Source organism: Elephantulus edwardii, unplaced genomic scaffold (genome assembly GCF_000299155.1).
Source record: "Elephantulus edwardii isolate Elephantulus edwardi_28Jun2011 unplaced genomic scaffold, EleEdw1.0 scaffold00052, whole genome shotgun sequence".
Classification (NCBI taxonomy): Eukaryota; Metazoa; Chordata; class Mammalia; order Macroscelidea; family Macroscelididae; genus Elephantulus; species Elephantulus edwardii.
The window spans coordinates 5,051,670-5,070,383 of record NW_006399802.1 but is presented as its reverse complement, the minus strand read 5'-3'; the positions used below and the strand labels follow the sequence as shown (position 1 = coordinate 5,070,383).

General features: G+C 45.2%; 1 protein-coding gene across 1 annotated transcript in view; it reads right to left on the bottom strand.

Annotated features, from left to right (window-relative positions):
* The window catches only part of COL15A1 (collagen, type XV, alpha 1), a 211,009-nt gene that overhangs the window by 48,802 nt on the left and 143,493 nt on the right, over positions 1-18,714 (bottom strand). Inside the window, exons 5-10 of the mRNA XM_006886968.1 lie at positions 15,684-15,831; positions 10,149-10,258; positions 8,553-8,708; positions 6,935-7,087; positions 5,848-5,994; positions 5,144-5,287 (exon numbers count right to left, since the gene is read on the bottom strand). Coding sequence (XP_006887030.1) covers positions 5,144-5,287; positions 5,848-5,994; positions 6,935-7,087; positions 8,553-8,708; positions 10,149-10,258; positions 15,684-15,831 — 858 coding nt within the window. The remainder of the gene's footprint in view (positions 1-5,143; positions 5,288-5,847; positions 5,995-6,934; positions 7,088-8,552; positions 8,709-10,148; positions 10,259-15,683; positions 15,832-18,714) is intronic.

Genomic DNA, 18,714 nt, shown 5'->3' with positions numbered 1-18,714 from the left:
GACTTACCCATAACTGACCCCTTGGGAGCTATGAGATCTTAAGCAAAGCCCTGGACTTCAACTGCAAGCTAAGGAGGAATTTTCTATACCAAATTCATTGACTCATCTGTGAAGAAGAATGTGGTATCAGGATTGGAGGGAGAACAGGCAACAACCTTCTTTATACAGATGATACAATCTTGCTTGTTGAAAGTGAAGAGGACTTAAAGCATTTGCTGCAGAAAATAGAATGCTAGAGCTTTTAATAAGGATTACATTTCAATATGAAGAAAACAAAAACTTCACCACTGGGCAACATCATGATTGGCGGAGAAAAGTTTCAAGTTGCCAACAATTTTCTTTTTCTTGCATCCACAATCAACTTCTTTGGTCCCATCAGTCAAGAAATCAAAAGATATGCTGCACTGGGTAAATCTACTGTCAAGGACCTCTTCAAATTGCTAGATAGCAAGTATGTCAGTTTAAAGACTAAGGCGTGCCTGACCCAAGCCGCGGCTTAGTTGTGGTGCTGGTGAAGAGTACTGAGTACCCTGTGGATCACCAAAAGAATAGTCTGTCTTGGAGGAAGGGTTCCTAGGGTGATCTTTAGAGGCAAGACACTTAGAATTAAGGATGGTGAAACTTCATCTCACATACTTCCGGGCACGTTGTTGGAAGGGGCCAATCCTTGAAAAAAGACATGATGTTTGGAAAAATGGAGGGTCAGAGAAAGGAAAGAAGATTCTCAACAAGATGGACATACACAGGGTCAGTTCCAATGCGTTCAAGCACCTCAGCGATCATGACCTTGGGGCTGGATAGGGCAAGGGTCAGCTCTGTTGTCACTGTGAATCGGGCCCAACTCAATGGCACCTCATAACAACAATTTACTGAGCAAACTAAGTATTCATGTTTTCCACAAATTCACTTAATTAATCCTCACAACTGCCCAACATTAGGTAATTAGGTATTAGGATTTTGATAACCATTTTATGCATGTATAAACCAAGACAGTGAAAAAATTTGGTTGCAGCAAAGCCGGGCTTGGACTCTAGTCTCACCCATTATGCTTGACATCTTTGGGAGACCCTGGGATTCAAGGTCACCTAACGTTCAGCACTGGACCCTCTCTGTATTGTTTTGATTGTGCTTTTAAACCATCGGCTCAGGATTTAGGGTTTACATGTCACCAAAAGTTCCCGGAAAAGGCACTTAATTAGAGATGTCTCTTCATTGGTTTTGCTCCAAGATGAACTGACAAAATATTGTATGTGTGTATTCTGTCTAATTTTCTCTTCCTTGAATTTCTGAAAATCTCATAAGTCCCAAGGTGGAAAGCACCACAATGCAGTAAGATCCTAAAAACCACCCACAGTTCTACCACTCTGCAGCAACAGCAGTTAACATGAGGGTATTTCCTTCTAGTCTTTGTCCATAGGCATATTTTGAAATAGTCAAGACCACACAAGATACTCAAGCCCACAACCAGCTTTTTTCACTCCACATTGTATGGTAAGCATTTTTCTCCCATCATCATCTACTTCTAAGAAACATAATTTTAATAGATGCATAATATTTCATTGTTTGGCTATACTTTAATTCAACTAATCCCTCAATTGTTTAGCTAAATTATGCTCAAATTTTCTCTATTATAGACAATAGTCGTACACGGAGGTTTTTGCATATTAAACTATCCCCTTTAGAATCAATTCCTAGAATAGAAGTTTCTGGGGACAATAATATGTAGGGGTGTTTTTTTTTTAATATGTAGTTTTAAAGTTGTTAATATTTGGCAACAAAGAGTGTTCCAGAAAGACTAAATCCATTTCTACTCCCACCAGCACAGCTGGGTCCTTACCCAGAGCCAATTTCTCAGAGCAGAAAATAAAGCTAACAGGTCTAAGGATGACTGACCCAGTTTCTTCAACAAATAAATGACAAAAGAGAAAAAGGTGGGAGACAATTCTAGATTGAAAGACTTAAGAGACATACCAGTGACATGCAATGTGTAGAACTTGTTTGGATTCAGAATCAAAACAAGTATAATAAGGTATTTTTTTTTAAATACCAAAAAAACCAAAACAACCCTAAGTATTTGGGTGTTAAATGACTTGAAGGACTGAAAACAAACTTAATATTATACAGTCAATTCTGAACCCCAGCAGTCCTATCAACAGAGTAGAACTGCCCCGAAGATTTGGGATGGGATTTTACAGAAGCTGACAGCCACATCTCTCTCCTATAGAAGAGCTCGTGGGTTAGAATGCTCAACCTTTAGTTTAATGCTTAACCAGGCACCACGAAGGGCTCCCTTGATCTGAAGGAACTTTTGCTAATTTTCTTAGAGGGATAATGACTTGGTATATGTGTTGGGAGTGGAAGGGATGTAGAAGGCCCCAGATCACTCTATTAGCAACATGCAAGAAAAAGAATATGATATATTGCACTTATTTTTAACTATTCCAGAGCTTGCCTCTCTCCTCTAAAAAAGAGTGGTGAGAGGTAGAATAGATAAACCAAGATTGACAAAATTTTGACAATTTATCGGAGTAGGTGATGGATGTGTGAGAATCTATTATGCCAAATCCTTCTGTGTATTTTTTTAGAATTGCTATAATGCAAAGTTAAAGAAGGAAAAATGGTGAATTGGTACTTCCTTAAAACATGTTTTTTATTATTTTTCGTGTGCGTGCCGTCAAATCGAATCTGACTGGTAAAGGAGGAGACTGCCCCTCCTTCTCCAACAGAGCATCTGGTGGATTCGAACTATGTACCTCTGGGATTGCAGTGAAGCTTCTTGCCACTAGGCCACCAGAGCTCCCTAAAACATGTTTTATACTAAAATACTAAAAATGCTAATGTTATTTTCAATTGCTTCCTGTGCATCTGAAAGTTGGACAATGAGAAAGGATGGATGAGAGAAGAATCGTTGGCTTTGAATTATGGGGTTGGAGAAGAGTATTGGCTATCCCATGGACTGCTAGAAGAACAAAAAGGTACATCTAGGAAAAAGTGCAGCCAGAGTGCTCCTTGGAGGCAGGCTGGTGAAACATCATCTCACATACTTTGGGTAGGTTGTCAGGAGGGACCAATCCTTGGAGAGATATCATGCTGGGAAAGGTAGGTGGTCTGTGAAAGAGAGGAAGACCCTCAATGTGATGGAATTGTGCTGTGACTTTAGCAATGGACTCAACCCTATCAGAGATTGTGAGGATAGTGCAGGTGCAGGTTAGGGTCAAGTTCAGATATGCTGCACAGAGGGTCACTATGAGTTGTAGTGGACTCAACAGCACCTAACAACAGCAGCAACAGCAATAAAAGGTATGTTTCCAGCCTCTGCTGCAACAATAGGGGGAGATTTGTTGGTGGTGTTTTGCACATAATATATCTTGGAGAGAGGAGCAAACAAAAAGGGGGGGGGTCTTAGTTTCAGAAGTCACAATGTGTCCCAAGGGTCACAGGCACAGAGCTAGCACCAGGGGAACCAAGAACAGACTGCCATTGAATCACCTGCGAGTGGAGTCCCAGCGCCAGTGTCCCACTTACTTGGTCTGGGACGGAACTCAGACATCTGTGCTATTTTAAGCTTCCCAGGTGTCTATAATATGCTTCTAGGGTTAAAAACCAGAACTCCTGTCCGTCTCCTTCCTAGAGATGGTGACACTGAGGCTCTGGAATCACTCTGAGTCAGTAGCATCCTGGAAAGCAGAACCTCAGCTTCTTGGCTCCAGTGCAGAGCCTTCCCACCACACCAGCTCTCATGCAGGAGATGCTCTCGAGAGCATAAGGCTCATGCATCAGCCTCTTGGAGGGATGCACCAGTGAGCAGATGACTTCACCTCCTTGTCTCATTTCCCTCACCTGTCAAATAAATGGTGCTCATTCCCCTTACTCCAGGGAGTTGAGGTGTGATCGAATTAGACAAATTTGGAGCACATAGTGATTAATAAATGTAGATCACAGAGTATTTCCTGTCCTACTTTGACTGTGAGTTCCTGGGAGCAGTAACTAGGTCATATTCATCTATCTCCATGTGTCCAGACGAAAACCTGGACTGAAGACTGAGTTGATGGCCCACTTTGTGAGCTCCTTGGGGGCAGGAACTAGGTCAGACCCATTTCTAGCTCCAAGTGTCTGGACAGAGAGCCCTGAGTTGATGATGGGTGTCAAATCAAACCACACCACAAACACGTGGATGACTTTAAATAAGGAGACAGTAAAGAATGGCACAAGCACATAATGAAACAACCACTGGACCTCTCATTGAAAGAGGGTTCTGAGCAACAGGCACCCTGAAGTCTCTGGCCTCCCAACCCACAGCATTCCTCTCTCTGGCAAGTCATGGAGCCATGTGGCTAACAGACCACATGCCAGTAGCTGGAGTCACGGCTTTCAAATTGAGTGTGACCAAGTGCTGTTTAGAAACCTAATAGGCCCAATGGAATGTTTTCCTTTAAAAATATTCATATTTGAAGAGCAATTTCAACCTCTAGTTCACACAAATTCACATTGTGAACCAGGTCTGAGGTTCCTATTTCAGAAAGGCACAGTGACAGCACTTACTGCTGGGACAACCCTGTGTGTGCTGAGCTCTCCAGAGGGCACCCTACATGTTCATTTTATAGCTGCCCTTTTTACAGATGAGCAAACCAAGGCCCAAAGCAAAGAAAAATCTGCTTTAGGTTGTTTAGCTGTGGCTGAGGAGCACAGACACTTGTTTGTAGTGGTCTCATTTCTGCACACATTCTGGATGCTCTTGTTCTGTCTACAGCCTTGGCCAGGTTCAATCTGCTTTCACTCTTCCAGGAAGGGGACTTTGAACAATCTTTGAACAATCTTTGGACAATCTTGCTGCTAGAAAGTTCTCATGCCAATTAAAGAGGCAGGACTGTAGGACACAAATTCAAGTCTCTTAGCTTGTCCTTTTTTGCTCTTCAAATTTCAAGTTCTTTGAGTGTTCTCATCAGAGGTCCTCAAAACATCTAAATTCAGTATTTTCTTTCTCTACAAATTGCAAATTTCTTGAGTGTTCTCACCAAAGATCCTCAAAATGTCTAAATTCCACATTCTGCAAGCCAGAGCAGACCCACCCCGCACCCTACAGTTCTGGCCTTTTTTTTTATTTCCCCTGTAAGAATCTAATGCAAATTTTTATACCACTTACAGGGGTGACTGTTCTCACAGGAGACACTGTGGGTACAGGGAGCGGAGAGACACCAGGGGGCGCACTTCCAGACTCTTCTCCCCGAGTGGTGGTAACGGGCTCCTCTGTCGCTGCTGATACCTCTGCTGCTTCATGGCCAGGACCCTAGGAAGGCGACCAGCACAAGAATGGGGCACCTCGTCCACAGGACAGATGGGCATTAACTGCTAAACCCAAACTTGAACCCAAACTCACTGCTGTAGAGTCAATTCTGAAGAACAGAGGCCAGGGACACAGAAGAATTGTCACTTCTATGTTACCAGCCCAATGTCAAAACACTTCTAACCCACATATTCACAGAATCGCAGATCCACACACACTCCACCCTTGCTGAGATACACATGTCCTCTGAGGTCCCCTCCCCACACCAAGCGGTGAGGGCTTGAGGTTTCCTCAGCAGTCCCTCCCAGCATTGGGCCACTCTGCTTCTGGAAGGTTCTTGGATGAAGTTAGAAGGAAGAATGGTTAGGACAAAGCCAGCCCCTGATCTCCTGGGACCTGCTCCCTCCATCACATTTTGCTACATTTGAGGTGGAGCCCACCCTGCTATTCACCCACCATGAAGGTCAATGTCTCCGTGAAGGGCAGTGACTTCTCTGCCCCATGGCTCTGACCCCTCCCCTATGAGCCAGGCCAAGGCAGCGAGAGCATCAAGTGCCACTTACCAAAGTATCCCCTTGGCCAGGGGCTGGTGTGGGAGTGAGGAGGGCCAGGCCCTCTGTGGGGACCCCGTCGATGTCCTCTTCACCGGTACTGAGTGGTAATTCCTTGGTAGCTGTAGCTGTTGTCCAGCTTTCTTCCCCATCAGGGCCCTGAAATAAAACTGACATGCAGGACTGTCCCACCTCCAAGTCACCTCTGGGTCAGTGGCCGCGTGGATGCAGGAAGGCTCACCAGGTAATCGGCCTCTTCACAGCTCTCCCTCCATTGCTCACCTAAGACCCAGCTTAGCCCCACACACTCCAGCGGTTAGGATACACCTCTCAGCACTTCCCATCCAAGACCCCCAAGTCCCGCTAGGACATCTCCACTAATTGCTTTTCTGGTCTTAGCTTGAGCATTTCCAGAATCTGAGAGCTCACTACTTCCACTTCTATTTTCACACAGCTGCTTGTCAGAGTCTGGTTTCTAATGAGTGAAGACTTCAGGGACCTGGGCTCTGGTTTTCCCACCCTGTGAGGAGTACTGTGTCATTAAAGAGGGAGGATGATGGGGGAATGGGAAAAGGGAGGGGGGAAGAGGAAGAGGGAGAGAAAGGAGGGGAAGAGGAAGAGAGGGAGGTAGAGGAAGAAAAGGAGAAGGAGGAGGAAGAGGAGGAGGAGAAAAGGAGAGGGAAGAAAAGGAGGAAGATGAGGAGAAGGGAAGGAAGGAGAAAAGGAAGAAGAGAAAGAGAAGGAGCAAGAGGACATGGAGGATGGGGGAAGGGGAAGGAGAGAAGAGGAAGATGACAATGACATTGAGAATGAAGACACCAATGAAGACACTGACACGAACCATGCTGCTAATTAAGCCAGGTGACCTAGTGAGCTCTGTGGGCTGGACAGCTGGCCAGGTGCACCCTCCTCACTGTAACATCCCCAGATGGACACAGACCAGAGGCCGAAGGCTGCCTGGCCAGAGCCCGGGTATGAATGATCTCAAGGTTAATGTTGTTGACCTGCCCTGGCTGAATGGTCCCACCATTTGTCAAGGATGAAGGTCGTGGCTGCTCCCAGCCACAACCTGCACCTCCCAGCCCTTAACGCTTCTCACCAGAGTAGTCCCTTCCCGTGGGTTCTCGGAGAACATGGAGATGGTGGGCTCCTGGGAAGTCACACTGGCAGTCTCTACTTCCCCAACACGGCTGACAGGCACCTCGGCCTCCCCTGTTGCTGATACTGTTAAACTTTCCTCATTCTCTGGATTCTGGAAAGAAAGGCATCATGAGGGATCTTGCCACTGGGGCCACCACCTTGTTCTGTGTGCCTGTGCTTGCAGAGCTGATCTTACCTGCTGCTCCCTCATTTCCAAAGCACTTGCACATCCAAGCCCCCCACCTTGCAAAAAGCCCCAGTGTAGTAGCATCAATGCAGAAACCAGGGCTCTTGGACACCATCCATGGTATGAGCATCCTAGCTTCAGCATCCAACAGAGAGCTTCACTCAGCTCCTACCTGCCAACCTGTGGTGCTTACCAGCAGGCTCTTCCGCTATCTGGCCACACTCCTGATAGTGGGGCCTTTTCTGAGGGCCTATGCTTTTGTGTTTTGATTAAAAACCAGGTCATCAGACTCGGTACATTCTTCTTAGGAGCTGTCTATGTTCATTGACTGCCTCACCTCACTGTCTCCTCAGTATAATCAGGCTTCCAGCCCTCCCATGTGCTTAAAATCCCTCTCCCCATGATCACTGCTAGTCAGGTTTACAAATCAAATGGACACTTTCTGGTTCTTATCTCATTAGCACTTTGGCAGCATCCGATACCATTGATCAGGATCCTTGTAGTTAAGTGCTGTGGAGTCGATTTCAACTCAGTGATCCCATGTGACAGAGTGGAACTGGCCCACAGGGATTTCTAGGCTGTAATCTTCATGGGGATAGAACACCAGAGCTTTCTCATTCACAGCCACTGACTGAACTCAAACTACCAACCATCCAGTTAGCAGCCAATCACTTATCTGTTGTACTACCAGAGCCCTCATGAAAGCAAACGAAAGCAAATGAAACCAAAGACACGCCCTCCTACTCTTCCCCAGTCTCAGGGCTTCCCCATCCCTCTTCCCTCAATAGTCAGGTGATCTTGCTAAAATTCTTCCTTGTTCAATACCCTTCAGTGGCTCCTATTTCTGCTAAGTACTGCTAGACATTATCCTCAGTTCTCTCTCGTCCAGGTTGACACATGTCCCATGCTGAATGTTTTGTTATAGATCATTATCAGCTGATCTCTATCACCCAGGTCTTTACTCTTGTGCCATGATCCACCTGCTTCCTGACCTTTATCCTAAAGCTCCACCTCTTGGTCTCATCTACAGAATCTTCCTAGGGCTTCCTTGTCTTCAATGCTGGTACACGGACCCATTTTCTGTGCTTCCAGAATGTTCCTTTTTCTTCTATTGGCACTTACTCCTCTGACCCCACGGTCTTCATCTAATTGGTATCCCCTCTGTGTCTATGAGCTGGCCTGGTGCGCAACACAGCACAGTGCTCCCCAGCCAGTTCTCAACAAGTCCAGCTGTGCCTCTGCCTCCCTGGTCCCTGGTCCCTGAGATTCGGATCCACAGAGGATATCATCTGCATGTCTGATGAGGAAGACCAGGGACCATTTACATACAAGAGTCACCCCCACAACCCCAGGAGTTGGGGAGGTGGATTGTACACTCTATGCTACTTACTGGAGTGATCCATGCCCCAGGCTTCTCGGTGGACATGGAGAGGACTGGTCCCTCAGGGGACACACTGCCAGTCTCTGCTTCCCAGGTGGTGTTGACGGGCCCCTCTGTCTCCCCAGCTGCTGTTGTTGCCGTTGAACCTTCTTCAGAATGCAAATCCTGAAACAAAGCATTGTGAGCCACATCACCAAGACACGCAGGTTCAGAGCTGAGAACGAGAATATCTGCCCAGCTGTCATTCTACTGGGATAGTCAGGACATGACTCCATCAAACATGCAGCAAAAGTCGTCTTGAAATGAACTTTGCTCCAGAGGACCATCTTAGCCATCTGAAAGGCCAAAGCCATCTACAGCAGGGTGGAAACCCAGGCAGAAGTTGAAAGGTCAACAGTGGACATATAATCCTAGATCCTGAATTAGAGCAACATCCAAGAAGTTGCAAAAGCCCATGAGAGAATGTTCCAGCCATCTGCTCCCTTCTACACAAAAAGACCAGATGACAATTTTAACCAGCTCATACAACTGTGGCTTTCCCCGATCCATCTTCAGGTAGACAAGACCTGAACGTGTTAAACACAGATGCTATGGTGGGTGGGGGTGGCTGTGAAGAGGGACGAAAGGAGCAGGACATTAGAAAGAACACACACACACACACACACACACACACACAGAGAGAGAGAGAGAAAAAACCCAACAAAAAAACCCCCAACAACCCAAACCAAAACCAACCAACCAAACAAAAAAAGAACACTCCTTCACACCATGCCTTCACCCCTCCGCTGTGGGTTCCTGGCCTGTCTCAGGCCTGAGGACAGGAGTAGAGGAGCTGGATTTGCATTTTTGTTGAATTTTTATATTATCCTGGTCTGAGTTAGACTTTTAAAATAGCTGTGGAAATAAATTCTTATCTGATAGTGACCTAGGGAGCCACGTGAACTACGTTTCCATCATGAGACAGGGAAGAAGGAGCTGAATCTATGGACTGTTAGCAAGGGCCACTGTGAGAAAAGCACACTTGCATGGGTACTTGAATTGTGCACCTCACTGTGTCCAGCATTTCAAAACTTAGCCTTTCAGGTGTCAAAGCCAATTAGCAAACAGGGACACCCGCAGTTAATGTGATTCTGAATTGAAAGGGCTCAAGGTGGCTGAAGAGGCGGTGGCATCTTCACAACTGAGAGAAGGGAAGTGGTTGCCAGAGAGAGCGGAGAGGGCCCGTGGGTCAGTGAGACTAGCTGGTTCTGCATCCCCTCTTCCCGTCCTGGACATCCCCGCGCCTCTGGGGCCCAGGGGCTCTCCGCTTCTGCCCCACAAGGAGGAAGAAGCCTACATGCCTTCTAACTAAAACTCCTTTGCTGTGCTGTTGAGTCAGAACCAACCCATAGCTGACCCTCCAGTGGGTTTTCAGAGGCTGTAAAATGCACAGGAGGAGATGGTCCATCCTTCTGCAGAGAAGCTGACAGATTCAAATTGCGTGCCTTTGAGATTGCACCAGAGTTTCTTACCACTAGGCCACCACAACTCCATCAAGTTTGAAATAAGCAACCATGTATAACTGATTTAGCAGATGAACTACTATGTACTACTGATTTTGCTCACCTGGTTTATGACACTAGGAAAGGTTCCATCCCCCGAGCCACCGTCTGTTATGAGTCCATCATCCACAGTGTGAATGCCCTCCAGTGTGTCATTCAGGATGTCCCCAGACCCTACAGAAAGCAGGCATTCTGTAGTCAGTAACCTCGTTCTTGAACAAGAATGTGGTATCTCTTCACCTATTGGCTGGAAAGATGTTCATAGTGCAGGATTAACAGGGTGGGGGTGGGTGAACAAGTTGCAGAAAAGCACACGCAGAAAGGCAGTATCACTGGTAGTTCAGACTACAGATGGGCTCCGGCCCCCACTGCAGGGCTTGAATCCCACTGTGCCGCTTACGAGGAGCGTGACTTGTGGGAAATCACTTCACCTGAGCTCAGGTTCCTCGTTTATGAAAGGGAATAATAATGACGCCGACCTCACTAGGGGTTATGCAGATTATGTGTAATAAGGATCAAACAGATCAACTCAGCAAAGACATGGAGAACAGATCCTGACATGTAGCAACCAATAGACTACTTAATTCTCTACAGCTACTTTTGTGCCTAGTGGTAAGGAGCTGTGTTGCAAGCCCAAAGGCATGCAGTTCTAGTCTACGAGCTGCTCCGTAGGAGAAACATGGGCAATCTCCTGCATAATTTACTGTCTCTGAAAACCAGTTCAGATCTGACTCAATGGCACATAGCTAACAAACTCCTCACGTACTGACCATCTTGTTACTAACATTTCCCATTTATAAACAATAGTAAAAAAGTGAATTATTTTGTACATTGATGACACAAACCTGGCAACATTAATGTACAGGTGAGAATAACATTGCAATAGTTAAAATTGTGCGTCAGCTTGGCTGGGCTGTGAGTCTTAGGGGTTTGACAGCTCTGCAATGATGTAATTTGGCAGTTACATGACAATGTAATTTGGCAGTTATGCAATGATGTAATTTGGTAGTTACATAAGGATGTAACTGGCAATCCTGCAATGGTGTAATTTAGTACTTCTTATTGTTATTGTTGTTTGTTGACTTCGAGTCGTAGACGACTCATAGTGACCCTATGAACGAATGGCCTGAGCACTGTTCGTACATAGAGTTTCCGGAGGCAAGCCATTTCGGAAGTGGATGCCGCTCCTGCTTCCAGGCTTGATTTAGCCAGGAAGCTCCAGGCAATGCTGTCCACCGTGGGTGCCCATTACCACGATTGGCACATCAGCATCACAGTCTTCAGCATCACAGCAACCACGAGTTACCTCTGTACAGCAATGCACAGACCAGTTTGTCAGTTATATAATTATATAATTTGGCAGTTATGCGGTGGTATAACTTGGCAGTTCTGTAACAATGTAATTTTGCAATTACACAATTATACAGTCATCCTTCACTTTGTGATCTCACATGGACACTCTCCACTTTTGCAAATGCCATCATTCACATAACATCTTTGCCTTTGAAACCTCACCCTGTGGCTAAATGAGGGTTAGGGTGTATTACTGTCAATGTAGCTCTGTATGTGACTGCCATAACTTATTGCATGTAATTTATTATGTATATAAGCCCAATGCTTAATATCAGTTTTGCCTCCAAAGGTTAGAAGTGGAGGAAGTAGGGGAATCTTTGCCTTTTTTTTTTTACTGAAGCAACACAACACAAATTGAATTTATGCTGCGAGTGTGCATTCCTTTTATAACTTACCAAATGGATACAGTCCTAAAACAAAGGGGGACACACTCATGTTTATTGCGGCTTTGTTCACTATAGCAAACAGTTGGAAACAACCCAAGTGCCAATCAACAAACGAATGGATAGAGAAACTCTGGTATATCACAAGATGGAATACTATGCTGCACTGAAAAAACAAGGAACTAATGAAATATTATACAAAATGGGTGGCCCTGGAAGACATCATGCTGAGTTAAATATCTCAGTCACAAAAGGCCACTGTTGGAAAATGGAACTGACATTGAGGTTGAGGGAAGACTGAGAAAGATGGGATAAATAAAGTATACTGCATTGAAACAGATGAGGGAGAGAACGGTATAAAAGGGATATATGATTAGGTATTATTGTCATGACAGGAGTCCAGAATGGAGGCTGAACAGAGGAGTGGATTTGAGGGGAAGGATTGTATAACAAGGAAAGAATTTTACTTTTCAAAGAGAAGAGCGAATGGGGGGAGGGGGTTGACAGGGAGAAAAGGGCAACAGTGAATAAATGGAAACCCTAAGTCTCTGTAAACTTTCACAAAAATTCATTAAAAAAGGAAAATTTTAAAAAAGCACAAAGTGGGGGGGAATATATTGGTGCAAATACATGTCTGTTATGGGCTAAGCCTGTTCGGGCACTCTCTAGTTTAGCCCTTCCACCAGGCGTCTGTCTCACCTACAAGAACTAATCTGACAACCCTTGTGGACAATGGGCAAAGCCAGGATGAGTCTTCTCTGATGTGCACATTGACATATTATTACCATTTCAGTGGCCTGGCCCTGAAGGCAGGCAGCCTGTCCCAATCCTGGAGCTTCTCTATGCAAGCTGTGCTCATGCATGGCCCCTGACAGTGTCAGGTGTAGGGTGCTGACCTCCCCGAGTGACTCTGCACCCACTTGCACGCTTCAATGGATCGTTGTTCACAAGTGGACAGCCCTCACCACGCACATGCGTCATCCCATATTGACCACCAGGGGGTGCTGTACAAGCAGCTGGTGGGATCCTCTGTCAGCAATTCCTAGCTCCAGCACGTGGGGTGGAGAGGCATGCTGCTGGGGTTGACATGGTGTCAGGAAAGTTTGAAATGGAGAGATTAGGGGCTTTCCAAACCCAGAGGCAACTCAGCGCCTTTCCTCCATCATCTGGACTGTGTATCCAACAAGAAGAAAAGGAACATCTTAGTTGACCAGATTATTTCTGCTTAGCCTTTGATCTGAACCCAGGGAACAGGCAGGCTAGTATCTGGGTACCAGCCCCCATTTGCATCTCTTTTGTTGTTTGGTTTTTTGTTTTGTTTGTTTGTTTTGCATGCACGGCTAGGAAAGGCAGAGCGTTGAGGGACATCCCTAGACATCCCTGAGGAAGGCAGAGCCTTGGGGAGCATGCCTGGGAAAGGCAGAGCCTTGGGGGACATGCCTGGGGAAGGCAGAGCCTCAAGGTCCCTGGCCTCTGCTAGCTGCTAGCCTGGTTCTCAGAGATCTCAGTCCTACCCTTTAGAACAGCTCTCAAAATTTATAAACCACTTCTACATCCGGGTCACATCCAATCCACTCATCAACCCAGGAGGAGAAATTTGGGAGCATTTCCAGAGGAAAGCTAAGGTATCCAGAATTGGGAAAAGCTAAGCAGTTTGCCCCAGCAGTAGGTGGCTGGGCAGGGCCACCATCCAACGGTCTTCTCACAGCAATGGCCTAACTTCTTGGTTTTATTATGTCTTCATTACATTATTATAAATATTCTTCTTCTCAGCAGTGTACAGCATCTCTCTCCTGGGCTACCTAAATTTAGATTTTAAAATAGTATTCACTTACTAATGAAAGAAACAATAATAATAATGATAAACTGTTACGGGAGATTTCTAAAACACAGAATGTATAAAAGAAAATAAAATTACCCATAGCCCTACTATCCATTGATAATGTCCTTATATATTAGGGTTTTATTACTTTAAAATGCACATTCACTATTTAAAGGGTATATATGATTAGGTATTATTGTCATGACATGAGTCCAGAACAAAGGCTGCATAGTGGAGTGGACTTGGGGGGAGGGATTGTATAACAAGGAAAGAATTTTTCTTTTACTTTTCAAAGAGAAGGAGCGAATTGGGGGGAGGGGATGGGTAGGGAGAAAAGCACAATAATGAATGAATGGAAATCCAAAATCTCTGTAAATTTTCATTAACATTAATAATAATAATAAGAAGAAGTTGGAAATAGAAAAAAATGCACATTCACACAATATACACACGAACACATCACTCGCTGTTTTTAAAAAAAGTTCCCATTGAGTCAGTTTTGACTTCCAGTGACATGACCATATGTTTCGGGGTAGAAATGTGCTGCATAGATTTTTCAGGAGTCAATCACCAGGCCTTTCTTCCTCACTCTGCATGTTGTTACCATGTGCCATTGAGTATGTTCTGACTTGGTGACCTAATTGAAGAGACCAGAGCATTCTTAAAGCATTTCCTAGGCTGTAATCTTTACGGAAGCAGACCACCAGGTGTGGGTTCAAACCACCAAACTTAGAAGCCAAGGATATAAGCAGCCATTGAACTGATTCTAACTCGTAATGGCCTGAAGACAGAGTAGAATTGTCCCTTTGGGTTTCCAAGTCTGTAAACCTTTTAGGGAAGCAGACTGCCTCATCTTTCACCCACAAAGGGCTGGTGGGTTTGAACCACTGACCTTCTGGTTAACAGCCCAACACTCCATTCACTGTGATACCAGGGATCCTATTTAAATAGGTATAAATCCTATATAATGTTAAAGTCATAGCAAGAAGTCTTAAATTCTATCTTTTTGTGGCATAGATCTTGAATGGTTTCCACGGTCATTAAATATTCTTCCACATTATCAACTTTAGGGCTTTGTACGTATGAGCAAAATAGAATTTGCTCAGCCAGTTCCTACTACAGGTGCTTTGAGATGCTCTTGTTGTGAGGAGCTAGAGGTGCCGCTCGAAGTGACTTTGTTCCTAAATCTGGTACTGGCTGTAGTCTTGCCTCTCTGACAAAGGGCAGATAGGACAGGCCAGTCACAATGACAAGCTCCTGTCTGGGAACAGACTCGGATCCTGGGCTCTTACCAGGGCCGCCTCTTCACAGGAGGAGGAGCCAGGAGTAGGGGGAGCAGCCTGGATGAGCAGTGAGGAGGCCAGCACTCCCACCTTGGCCTGCCACTGGCCTGCTGGGTGGCCTCAGCAGCCTCATCCCTTTCTGACTTCGGATTCCCACAAGCCCAACACAAGTAGTTCTGGTGACTTTGAGAATCAGGACTTGGCAGCAGAGGCTGGAGACAGTGGGGACTCTACGGTCAGATCACTGGTTGTGTGAAGTGTGGACACATCACTTCACCTTTCCAAGTGATGGTTTCCCACCCGTAACAGTGGCTAGGACCACCAAGCAGAGGGCAGCAGTGGTGTTCCCTGGAAGAGAGCTGGGACCTACACCCAGTTAAAACACCTAGAGCACAGCCACTACCACATCAGTGGAAGCAGAGTGTTGCTTTGAGACTGAACGGGCTTCAGCAGTGCATCCACACTAACAGACACCTGGCAGTCTGATTCCACAGATCAGTCACTGTAAACCGCAAGGGTCACATCAGTCTGCTCCCCCCGTGCACGGACATAACCATGAACCAGAAACCAGCTCCGTAGCAGCCAGTAGAGCCTAAGAGCTCTGTCACTTGATTTCCTAGTCTTGTCTGTAAATAGAGATGAGTGTAATTCCTTCCTCAAAAGGACTGAGCTGCTGCAGGTCACACACATCCCTCGGGCTGGTCACACAGGAACACTCACGGGAAGGCCATTACCTATGACGTCTCCCATGGACTTGCCTTGCTCAAAGAAGCTGTGCACAGCGACACTCAAGTTGGTGGATTCTGGGGTCTCCTCAGGCACTGGTTCACCAGAAAGTTCTGCTTCCTCTGAAGGAGGGGATGGGGTTGGAGGTGTGTTTATGGGTTCTGCTTTTGCTTCTCTAGGCTGAAGGGAGAAAATAAGATCCAAAATAATCATTTAGCAACAAAAGCAGCAGTATAAATAGTAAACATACCCACAAGAACTGACTGAACCTACAGTAAAAGCTAGACGGCATGCCATGTGCCTGGCCAATCATGGATCTTTCCAGAGCCTGAGAGGCTGGTATATTCCAGAGATAATTAAACATTTGGTCCATTTTACTACAGAAGTTGGCTAATCTCAGTGATTGTGGTCCCTGTACCCAAGCTGGCATAGAGGGGAAGATGCATAAAGATCTGTTAGAGGAATGAATGAAGGAGCCAGGCTGCACTCAGTAACCACCAGATGCATCCTATCCCATGTGTGCAATGATCACTGGGTATGGTTTCCTTCCAAGAAAACTCCAGCATCTGTGTAGCTTTTCCAAAGCCGGTTCATATCAACCAGCTTTACAACTAGGGGAGGCATGGAAATGACCCAACAGCTAGAAATATAGAGCATGTCCGAAACCTACAGAGAAATCTACAAAGATTATCACATCACCCCAAGCCCAGAGTATATCTAGCAGCTCATGAGATCCAAGATCAGTCCCATCATTTTCTGAGCTTGGGGGACTGAGCATTGAACGGAAGCATCCTGCTCCTGTTAAAGGTAAGACTGAACCAGGAAAAAGTCAAGCTTCATCTTGTTAAGTCACAATTATTTCAGAGCTAAAGAAAGTAAAATCAAATCCACAAGAACCAAAGTTTGACCTTGAGTCTATCCCACCAGAATTTAAAGACCATCTCAGGAGCAGGTCTGAGGCCTTGGATACTAATGAGTGAAGACCAGCTATGCTGTGGGAATATATAAAGAATAACATCCATGAAGATTGAAAAATGGTATTACAAAGACAGAAGAGGGAAAAAGACCAAGATGGATGTCAGAAGAGATTCTGAATACCGCACTAGAGCACCGAGAAGCCAAAGCAAGGGGGGGGGGGGGGGGGGGGGGAATCTAGATGTTAAGAAGCAGAACAAAAGATTTCAAAGGGCAGCTCTAAAAGACAAAACAAAATATGGCAACAAAATGTGAAAAGAGCTGGAGTCAGAAAATCAAAAGGGACAAACTCACTCAGCATTTCTTAAGCTGAAGGAGCTGAAGAACAAATTCAAACCTTGAGTTGCAATACGTAAGAATGCTGTGGGCAGAATGTTGAATGACGCAGGAAGCAGCAAAGAAGATGGAAGGAGTACACAGAGTTACTATACCAAAAAGAATTGGCTGAGACAGAATTTCATGAAACAGGTGATCAAGAGGTACTGGTGATGAAGGAGGAAGTTCAAGCAGCTCTGAAGGATTGGAAAATAATAAAGCCCCAGGAATTGATAGAATACCAATTGGTTGGCATATTTTAGCAAACAGATGCTACCTTGGACATGCTAATCAGGTTATGCAAGAAATCTGGAGGACAACTCCTGGGCCAACTGATGCAAAGAGATTTATATTTATTCCCATTCCAAAGAAAGGTGACCTGACAGAGTGTGGAAATTATCAAACAATATCCCTAATATCACAAGCAAGATCCTGCTGAAGATTAGCCAAAAATGACTGCAGCAGTACCTTCAGCAGAGAACTGCCAATGTGCAAGCTGGGTTTAGAAGAAGCCATGGCACTAAGGACATCACAGCCAATGTTACATGGATCTTGGCCAAAAGCAGAGTACCAAAGGAATGTCTGTGTTTCATTGACCATGCAAAGGCATTTGACTGTGTGGATCACAACTAATTGTGGCTAAACTTGAGAAGAATGGGAATCCAGAACACTTAATTATACTCATGTAAAACCTGTACTTGGACCAGGAAATAGTGGTCAGAAGAAAACAGGGAAACACTACACGGTTCAGAACCAGAAAATGTGTGCATCAGGAATGCATCCTGTCTCCATACCTTTTCAATCTATATGCAGAACAGATCATTCAGGAACCTGGACTTTATAAGGAGGAATGTGGCATTAGGATTAAAGGAAGACCCAGCAACAACCTGCATTATGCAGATGACACAATCTTGCTTGCTGAAACTGAGGAGGACATTGGTGTTTGCTGCAGAAGGTCAAGGACTGTATTAGCCTTCAATATGGATTGAAGCTCAACAGCAAGAAAGCAAAGATTCTCACCACCGGGCCAACTGGCAGCTTCATGATAGACAGAGAAGAGACTGAGGTTGTTAACAATTTCTGCTTGCTTATTTTCACAATCAACACTCTTGGTACCAGCAGTCAAAAAATCAAAAGATGAAATCCACTGGGGAAATCTGCTATCAGGGACCTCTCCAGAGTACTGAAGCGCAACAGTGTCAGTTTATAGACTAAGGTGTGCCTGAACCAGGCTACAGTCTTCACAATTACTTGTTACACATCAGAGAGCTAGACAAATCTAAGAATTATAGAAGAAAGATCATTGCCTTTGAGTTGTGGTTCTGGAGAAGAGTGTTGAACATACTGTGGACTTCCAGGAGAACAAACAGGTCTATCCTGGTGAGGGTGAAACCAAGCTGTTCTCTAGAGTTAAGGATTTTGAAGCATCATCTCACATACTTTGGCACATGGCCAGGAGGGACCAGTTCTTGGAGAAGGACATCATGCTTGGAAGGGTGGCTGGACAGCACAGGAAAGGAAGACCAAGGATGAGGTGGATTGACTCAGTGACTGGAGAAATGGGAATAGGCCTGTCGGAGATGATGAAATTGGCTCAGTTTAGGGCAGGGTTCGGAGCCAATGCATATAGAATCACTGAATTGCAGGTGACTCGATGGCACATAATATCAACAACAACATTTCAAAGGTAGTTGGTTGCTGCAATTTAACCTGCTCATCCTAAGAGCAGGCAAGTATTTCTTTAATGTCAGAGTCAAGTTGTTGTTGTTGTTG